At 45.9% G+C, this 9,789-nt stretch overlaps 1 protein-coding gene across 1 annotated transcript in view; it reads left to right on the top strand.

Annotated features, from left to right (window-relative positions):
* Positions 1–8,566, top strand: part of LOC128366625 (sodium bicarbonate cotransporter 3-like) — a 54,570-nt gene extending 46,004 nt beyond the window's left edge. The window contains exons 15-23 of the mRNA XM_053327361.1: positions 283–396; positions 620–781; positions 2,577–2,828; positions 4,334–4,402; positions 5,425–5,598; positions 6,606–6,737; positions 7,131–7,222; positions 7,365–7,469; positions 8,264–8,566. Coding sequence (XP_053183336.1) covers positions 283–396; positions 620–781; positions 2,577–2,828; positions 4,334–4,402; positions 5,425–5,598; positions 6,606–6,737; positions 7,131–7,222; positions 7,365–7,469; positions 8,264–8,345 — 1,182 coding nt within the window. The 3' untranslated portion in view covers positions 8,346–8,566. The remainder of the gene's footprint in view (positions 1–282; positions 397–619; positions 782–2,576; positions 2,829–4,333; positions 4,403–5,424; positions 5,599–6,605; positions 6,738–7,130; positions 7,223–7,364; positions 7,470–8,263) is intronic.
* The last annotated feature ends 1,223 nt before the right edge of the window (positions 8,567–9,789 follow it).

Raw genomic sequence — 9,789 nt, 5'->3', positions numbered from 1 at the left:
GGAGAGAGAGAGAGAGAGGGGGAGAGGGAGAGAGAGAGGGAGAGGGAGGGGAGGGAGAGAGAGAGATAGAGGGAGAGGGAGAAACACACAGAGAGAGAGAGAGAGAGAGAGAGAGAGAGAGAGAGAGAGAGAGAGAGAGAGAGAGAGAGGGGGATAGAGAGAGAGAGAAAGAGAGAGGGGGGGAAAGGGGGAGAGAGAAGGAGAAAGGGAGAGAAAGAGAGGGAGGGATGGAGAGAGAGACCTGGGTGGTATATCAGGTGTGGATTTATTGTGTGTCTGCAGGTGCGATCGACCATCAGTGACTTCGCCGTGTTCCTCACCATCATGATCATGGTGCTGGTGGATTATCTGGTCGGGGTTCCCTCGCCCAAACTCAAAGTACCCGATCGCTTCGAGGTAAGACCTGAACCCCCATCCCATCCCATCCCTTTCTTCCTTCTATCCTTCCTCCCTTCCTTCCTTCTTTCCTTCCTTCCTTCATTCCTTCTGTCCTTCCTCCCTTCCTTCCTCCCTTCCGTCTTCCCTCCCTTTCTTCCTTCCTCCCTTCCTTCCTTCCTCCCTTCCTATCTTGAACTAAAATGACCCTCCTGGTTTCTCTGCTCTCTCTCTGCCCATCCAGCCTACCTCTAACACCCGTGGGTGGCTGATCTCTCCGCTGGGACCGAACCCTTGGTGGACGCTGCTGGCGGCCGCCGTCCCCGCGCTGCTCTGCACCATCCTCATCTTCATGGACCAGCAGATCACCGCCGTCATCGTCAACCGCAAGGAGAACAAACTGAAGGTGAGCTGTGGGAACATAGGTGCTGTGGGAACATAGGTGGTGTAGGAGCATATGTACTATGGGAACATAGATGCTGTGGGAACATAGGTACTATGGGAACATAAGTGCTGTGGGAACATAGAGCTGTGGGAACATAGGGCTATGAGAACATGGAGCTGTGGGAACATAGGTCTGTGGGAACATAGGTGCTGTGGGAACATAGGTGCTGTGGGAACATAGGTGCTGTGGGAACATAGGTACTATGGGAACATAAGTGCTGTGGGAACATAGAGCTGTGGGAACATAGGTCTGTGGGAACATAGAGCTGTAGGAACATAGAGTTGTAGGAACATAGGTGCTGTGGGAACATAGAGCTGTGGGAACATAGGTACTGTTGGAACATAGGTGCTGTGGGAACATAGGGCTGTGGGAACATAGGTGCTATAGGAACATAGAGATGAGGGAACATGGTGCTGTGGGAACATGGAGCTGTGGGAACATAGGTGCTGTGGGAACATAGGGGTGTGGGAACATAGGTGCTATGGGAACATAGGGCTGTGGGAACATAGAGCTGTGGGAACATAGAGCTGTGGGAACATAGGACTGTGGGAACAGAGTTGTAGGAACATAGGAGCTGTGGGAACATAGGCGCTGTGGGAACATAGAGCTGTGGGAACATAAAGCTGTGGGAACAGAGTTGTAGGAACATAGGAGCTGTGGGAACATAGGTGCTGTAGGAACATAGGTACTATGGTAACATAGACCTGTGGGAACATAGAGTTGTAGGAACATAGGTGCTGTGGGAACATAAGTGCTGTGGGAACATAGAGGTGTAGGAACATAGGTGCTGTGGGAACATAGAGCTGTGGGAACATGGAGCTGAGGGAACATACGTGCTGTGGGAACATAGGTGCTGTGGGAACATAGGGCTGTGGGAACATAGAGCTGTGGGAACATAGAGCTATGGGAACATAGAGCTAGAGCTGTGGGAACATAGGTGCTGTGGGAACATACGTGCTGTGGGAACATAGAGCTAGAGCTGTGGGAACATAGAGCTGAGGGAACATAGAGCTGTGGGAACATAGAGCTGTGGTAACATAGAGTTGTGGGAACATAGAGCTGTGGGAACATAGAGCTGTGGCAACATAGGGCTGTGGGAACATAGAGCTGTAGGAACATAGAGCTGTGGGAACATAGGTGCTGTGGGAACATAGGTGCTGTGGGAACAGAGTTGTAGGAACATAGAGCTGTGGGAACATAGAGCTGTGGGAACATACGTGCTGTGGGAACATACGTGCTGTGGGAACATAGGTGCTGTGGGAACATAGAGTTGTAGGAACATAGGGCTGTGGGAACATAGGTGCTATAGGAACATAGAGATGAGGGAACATGGTGCTGTGGGAACATGGAGCTGTGGGAACATAGGTGCTGTGGGAACATAGGTGTGTGGGAACATAGGTGCTGTGGGAACATAGGGCTGTGGGAACATAGGTGCTATAGGAACATAGAGATGAGGGAACATGGTGCTGTGGGAACATGGAGCTGTGGGAACATAGGTGCTGTGGGAACATAGGGGTGTGGGAACATAGGTGCTATGGGAACATAGGGCTGTGGGAACATAGAGCTGTGGGAACATAGAGCTGTGGGAACATAGAGCTGTGGGAACATAGAGTTGTAGGAACATAGGAGCTGTGGGAACATAGGTGCTGTGGGAACATCGGTGCTGTGGGAACATAGGGCTGTGGGAACTTTGGGTTCGGGTTCGAGCGGGTCGGATGTTTAACCCTCCGCTTCCCTGCCCGTGTGTCGGTTGCAGAAAGGCTGTGGCTATCACCTGGACCTGCTGGTGGTGGCGCTGATGCTGGGCGTTTGCTCCATCATGGGTCTGCCGTGGTTCGTGGCGGCGACCGTGCTCTCCATCTCGCACGTCAACAGTCTGAAGGTGGAGTCGGCGTGCGCGGCTCCCGGCGAGCAGCCCAAGTTCCTGGGAATCATCGAGCAGAGAGTCACCGGCTTCATGATCTTCACCCTGATGGGCTGCTCCGTCTTCATGACCTCCGTCCTCAAGGTTCATGTTCTACTACACTCTGCTTTTGTTTACTGGCTTCTGCCTTCCTTCTCTCCTTCCCTCCTTCCTTCTCTCCTTCCTTCCTTCCGTCCTTCTCTCCTTCCTTCCTTCTCTCCTTCCTTTCTTCCTTCCTTCTCTCCTTCCTTTCTTCCGTCCTTCTCTCCTTCCTTCCTTCCTCCTCTCCTCCCTTCCTTCCTTCTCTCCTTCCTTCCTTCCTTCCTTCTCTCCTTCCTTTCTTCCTTCCTTCTCTCCTTCCTTTCTTCCGTCCTTCTCTCCTTCCTTCCTTCCTCCTCTCCTCCCTTCCTTCCTGCTCTCCTTCCTTCCTTCCTTCCTTCTTTCCTTCCTTTCTTCCATCCTTCTCTCCTTCCTTCCTTCCTTCCTTCTTTCTCTCCTTCCTTCCTTCCTTCCTTCCTTCCTTCCTTCCTTCTCTCCTTCCTTTCTTTCTTCCTTCCTTCCTTCCTTCTCTCCTTCCTGCCTTCCTTCTCACCTTCCTTCCTTCCTTCTTTCCTTCCTTCTCTCCCTCCTTCTTTCCTTCTCTCCTTCCTTCCTTCTTTCTCTCCTTCCTTCCTTCTTCTCTCCTTCTTTCCTTCTCTCCTTCCTTCCTTCTCTCCTTCCTTCTCTCCTTCCTTCCTTCCTTTCTTCTTCCTTCCTTCCTTCCTTCCTTCCTTCCTTCCTTCTCTCCCTCCTTCCTTCCTTACATACAAAAGGTCTTACATTTGAACCTGCACATACTCTGAACTAGTAACATCAAATTATAGTTTTTACATCTCATTTTCCACTCCTACCTGTTTAACCCTCCTGTTGTACTCCCGGGTCAAATTGACCCCATCTCTGTTGACTGTTCCTCACTTCCTTCCTTCTCTCCTTACTTCCTTCCTCTCTACTTCCTTCCTTCCTTCCTTCCTTCCTTCCTTCCTTCCTTCCTTCCTTCCTTCCTTCCTTCCTCATTCCTTCCTTCCTCCCTCTTTTCCTTCCTTCCTTCCTTCCTTCCTTCCTCTTTTCCTCCCTTCCTTCCTTCCTTCTTTCCTCCTTTACTCCCTTCCTTTGTTCCTTCCTCATTTCATTCTTTCCCCACTTCCTTCCTTCCTCCCTCTTTTCCTCACTTCCTTCCTTCCTTCTTTCCTCCCTTCCTTCCTTCCTTCCTTCCTTTCTCCCTCTCTCTTTTCCTTCCTTCCTTCCTTCCTCCCTCTTTTCCTTCCTTCCTCCCTTCCTTCCTTCTTTCCTCCTTTACTCCCTTCCTTAGTTCCTTCCTCATTTCCTTCTTTCCCCACTTCCTTCCTTCCTCCCTCTTTTCCTCACTTCCTTCCTTCCTTCTTTCCTCCCTTCCTTCCTTCCTTCCTTCCTTCCTTCCTCTCTCCCTCATTTCCTTCTTTCCTTCCTTCCTTCCTTGACCTGAGCACAACAGGAGGGTTAAGGGTTAAGAATGCTGGTCCTTATTGATGGTGATGATGAGAGAGTAGAGATATTTCTGTCTCAGTGTTTTTTTCTCTTCTCTTTTGCTTCAGTTCATCCCGATGCCGGTCCTCTACGGAGTCTTCCTCTACATGGGCGTTTCCTCGCTCAGAGGCATTCAGGTGAGTCTCAGTGTCACAAAGAGTCCTCCTTTCCTTCGTTCCTCCCTTCCATCCTTCTGTCCTTCCTCCCTTCCTCCCTTCCATCCTTCCATCCTCCCTTCCATCCTTCTGTCCTTCCTTCCTTCCTTCCCTCTGTCCTTCTTTCCTTCCTTCCCTCTGTCCTTCCTTCTGTCTGTCCTTCCTTCCTTCCTTCCTTCCTCACTTCATTCCTTCCATCCTTCCTTCCTTCCTACTGTCCTTCCTTCCTCCCTTCCTACTGTCCTTCCTTCCTCCCTTCCCTCTGTCCTTCCTTCATTTCTTCTGTCTATCCTTCCTTCCTTCCTACTGTCCTTCCTTCATTCCTTCTGTCTGTCCTTCCTTCCTTCCTACTGTCCTTCATTCCTTCTGTCTGTCCCTCCTTCCTTCTGTTCTTCATTCCTTTCATCCTTCCTTCCTACTATCCTTCCTTCCTTCCTTCATTCATTCCTTCCTTCATTCATTCCCTCCATCCTTCCTTCCATCCTTCCTTCATTCCTTCTGTCTGTCCTTCCTTCCTTCCTACTGTCCTTCCTTCCTTCATTCCTTCCATCCTTCCTTCCTTCCTTCCTTCCTTCCCTCTGTCGTTCCTTCATTCCTTCCTTCCTTCATTCCTTCTGTCTGTCCTTCCTTCCTTCCTACTGCCCTTCCATCCATCCTTCCTTCCTTCCTTTTATTTCTTTACTTTCACTCTTTTATTCCTGACATCTCTGGTTTTAACACACTTTATTCTATTCTTACCTTTTAGTATATTTTTTATCTTTTATTTGCACTTAATTTTTTTCTGTGTATTTATTGGTTTGATTATTGATTATTATTTTTTTCATATATTTATTTTTAAATTTGAATCCTACCTCTGGTGTTTCCTCTTTGCAGACTCTTGAGAGTTATGATAGCGTTTTCTGAGTTCCTGTTTTTAAACGAGTTCCTATGTTTGATGATTTATTTTAGTTTATTTGAATGATTGATTGATTGATTGACTGTCTCTGATGCCCTTCCCTCTGCAGCTGTTCGACCGTATCAAACTGTTCGGCATGCCGGCCAAACACCAGCCGGACCTGATCTACCTGCGCTACGTCCCGCTGTGGAAGGTCCACATCTTCACTGTGGTGCAGCTGTCCTGCCTCATCGTCCTCTGGGTCATCAAGGCCTCGGCCGCCGCCGTCGTCTTCCCCATGATGGTGAGACCACACGTTTATTCTCTTACTACCACAGTTCATTTTACATTTGTTTGGTTTTTTAATTTCAGGTTAGTTTCAGTGAGTTTAACAAGAAAGTCTATGTAAAGTAAGAATAAATATGTGTTCTGAGTTTGACATACCACAGAAAAGTGTGTTGTTAACCACGCTGCCAAATTTGAATGATTAAAAAAATCACCAAATATATGAAATTAGGCTTCAAAGTAAAAATCAGCCTCTTTCTCTGCTCCCAAACCCTAAAGCCCCGCCCCCTACCAAGTGTCAACTGTCAATCAAAGTCACCACCTCTACCAGAAACATGGACGCTACGTCTGAGAGCTTTCTGCTGCTAACTCAGCTGCTAGCTCGGCGGCTAACTCAGCTAACTGGCTAACTGTAGACTGTAGTGTAGTAGTGTCCGCTGAATGTATTTCTACCTCTACAGCAGCAGGGGCGGGTTTATGCTAATCACTAAATCCTGAACACAGAAATGTTGAAACACAGTTTGTGAAGTCTAGCTCCACAATTCAAATCTAAATGGTTGAAATGCTTTTTACACCTTTTTTAGAAATACATTTATGACCTATTTAATGTGTTTAGAAGTAAATGTAAATGTCTTATAGTTTAGTTCACACTGAGAATGATAACGCCCTGTAAACAGCTGAGTCTGCAGCTAATTATTGATGAGCTGTTACTGCTGGGCAATATGGACAAAATCAAATATCACCATATTTTTGAGCAAATACCTCAATGTCAATATTACAACAATAATGTAGAGATGATTGTTGATGCTTTCACAAAATATTTCCACGATGAAATGTTTGATAAATTTAAAAAAAGGAGAAAACGTAACAACTTAAACTAAGACCATTTTATCTGCAGTTTAGTTTTAGTTTAGTTTTGCTTTGTTCATTTTAAAGAACTCATTTGACTAGATTATTGTATCACTGCTAGTTTTAGTGACGTCTAGTAACCGTGGTTACCACTTTAACGTAATAAACTGTGTGCAGGTTCTGGCTCTGGTGTTCGTGAGGAAGCTTCTGGACTTCTGCTTCACTAAGAGAGAGCTGAGCTGGCTGGATGATCTGATCCCAGAGAGCAAGAAGAAGAAAGAAGACGACAAGAAGAAGAAGGAGAAGGAGGTGAGACTGTGTGTGTGTGTGTGTGTGTGTGTGTGTGTGTGTGTGTGTGTATATGTCTCTGTGTGTGTGTGTGTGTGTGTGTGTGTGTGTGTGTGTGTCTGTGTGTCTCTGTGTGTGTGTGTGTGTGTGTGTGTGTGTGTGTGTGTGTGTGTGTGTGTGTCTGTCTGTCTGTCTGTGTGTGTGTCTGTCACTATGTGTGTGTGTCTGTCACTCTATGTGTGTGTGTCTGTCACTGTGTGTGTGTGTGTCTATGTGTGTGTCTATGTGTGTGTGTGTCTATGTGTGTGTGCACTATCAACACTCTTTATTGGCTTTAGTTTAACTGTTTTGTTTTGTGTGTGTCTCTATATGTGTGTGTGTGTGTGTGTGTGTGTGTGTGTGTGTGTTTCACAGGATGCTGAGCGGATGCTGGAGGAGGATGACAGTAATCCAGCGTACGACGGCAGCAACGTTCTCAAGATCCCAGTTAAAACCCTGAAAGGACGGTGAGTCCACAACAGAACAGCTGATAATAACCTATGAGATCATGTTTAATGTTATATTTAAAGTTATTTTATTTCTGTGTGTGTGTGTCTCTGTGTGTGTGTGTGTGTGTGTGTGTGTGTGTGTGTGTGTGTGTGTGTGCAGCGACCCCTCGGAGGTGAACATCTCAGATGAAATGGCCAAAAGTGGCGTCTGGAAATCAGTTTCCATGAACTCTGACAGCTGCAAAGCTCTGAAAGGCGGCAACAGGTAAACAAACCTTTATGAACTAAAACTATTAATCAATTAATTGAGAAATTGATCGGCAGTTTGTTGAAGCCCTGCTGTGGTTGCCATGGTATCGACCCCTAAGGACATTTTTAGCTTTTCATTTTTTATTTTCTTGATCATTAGTTCTGTGTTCCTGTTAATTTTTTAATCGAGATTAATCGCAGAATTTCCATAGTTAATCACGATTAATGGCGTTTTGAAATGCATGTTTAAAATCCTGTTATTTTCCATTTGAAGGCAGTTTTAAGCCCATAATGTAAAGCATTTCTTACCAGAGTGTCTTAACTGGGAATCAATCACGGCTCTGCTGCGACTCCCACACTCCAAAATGGTCCTTTGGTGGAGCTGAGGCTGGCTTGGCTGCACCTGGGTGTTTAGCGTGGAGGTGCTAACTCAAACTCCACGTACTCCGGTGGTAGTTAAACTCCGTTTGACACAGGTTGCATTTTACTTTTGACTTGTCAACTGAAGCGTCTGGAAGTGTTTTAAAGTTAAACAAGCCGTTCAAAAGTCCAGTAGCTCTCTTACTTTCCATCAGCGCGGTAGGTTTACTGCAGGAGGCCACTTCAAAGCATAGCGCTACAGCTAGAGGAGCCGTCTACGGGGGAGTAGAAGGGACAAAAACGCTTGCTACATTACAATGAGATTAAAAAAATTAACACGTTATGGATTGTATTAATCTAATCGTGATTAACACGTTAACGCTGACAGCCCTACTCCAAGGACATTCTTTTTAATATATACATTATACTCTAATGTGTTGTGTCTTCCAGTCAGGAGAAGCTGCCGAGCGTTCAGATAAACGTGGAAAACGAAGACGGTCGGAAAGTGGTGGACGCTGAGACGTCACTATGATCCACCGCCGCTGCTCGCCACCAGGCGGCGCTGTGCGGAGGACGAGGACAGAGCTGCCACCTTCTGTCCAATCTGGACTGAGGTGAAAGATGGCAGGAGGACCAATCAGGCTTCACCTCGCCGCGCCGTACTTCTCACCCTGCGTTCGGACAAAGGTGAACGATTTATTTTCTCATCGTTTTATGGTGAAAACTCGGAGACTCCGCCTACGGGAGCAAATATTGCCGCCACTTTTGGAGACAGCTTTCTACAGTTTCTTTGGTTGGTTTTTACTCGGGCTGCCGCGCTGTGATTGGCTGCTGAAAAAAAGAATCAGCCGACGCCTGATTTTCCACATCTGAAAAACAGCCGAAGCTTTTATTTTATTTTCTCCTTTTAAATGTTCAGTTCCTGCTTTCATGAAGCAGACGAGGCTCTTCACCCCCGACAGGTCCAACGCAGGGCCACGTTTTTATTTAATCCATCATGCTGATTTAAGTTGTATACATGCCTGTGTGTATATTTGTATATATGTGTGTGTGTGTGTGTGTGTGTGTGTGTGTGGATGGTTGTACTTCACCTTGTTGCCTGCAGCGGCCCACAGAATGATGTCAGAGCCGCTGTCGTCATAGTTTCTTCTTAAAGTTTGAATAAAATCAGTTTGGTGATGATCACATGGTGTCTGTCAGATTTGATGTGTGTGTGTGTGTGTGTGTGTGTGTGTGTGTGTGTGTGTGTGTGTGTGTGTGTTCCTTCATTCAACAGTCATATAGAAAATATTCAACTGCAATACTTCACATGTGCTGGTCAGTGATTTTAATTCAGTCCACAGCGTCTCTGACGTCACATCATTAATCCAGAGACACTCATCATTTTTAACCCTTTACATACTGTTCATATTCTCTCCTCTCATACTGTTCATATTCTCTCCTCTCATACTGTTCATATTCTCTCCTCTCATACTGTTCATATTCTCTCCTCTCATACTGTTCATATTCTCTCCTCTCATACTGTTCATATTCTCTCATACTGTTCATATTCTCTCCTCTCATACTGTTCATATTCTCTCCTCTCATACTGTTCATATTCTCTCCTCACAGTTTGTTCTCATAAAAAGTGTTTCTACCAAACATTGAAGCACAGATGTGTTCAGAAAGCATCAATAGTCAATAATCTGACTGATCAATAAATGTGATTAAAGCTTGATTCATGTTTCAGAGAGCAGAGAGACTAAACATCTCCTATCACACAATATCATGTCCTATTTTACCTCAGACATGAAAATAGAACATAGACATAATGATGGAAATGTATTTAATGTAAAGGTAAAATGAGCAGAGCTTTGTGGAAGTGTGGGGTTTATTGTAGAACCATTAGAGCCATCAGTCTTCACTGCTACATCATAAAAATACATCCTCATAACTACTATCTTATTAAAACTATCAACTATTCATTTCACTAAAAC

The sequence above is a fragment of the Scomber japonicus genome, chromosome 10 (genome assembly GCF_027409825.1).
Source record: "Scomber japonicus isolate fScoJap1 chromosome 10, fScoJap1.pri, whole genome shotgun sequence".
Lineage (NCBI taxonomy): Eukaryota > Metazoa > Chordata > Actinopteri > Scombriformes > Scombridae > Scomber > Scomber japonicus.
The sequence above is the reverse complement of the archived record's forward strand: the minus strand, read 5'-3'. Positions and strand labels throughout refer to the sequence as shown.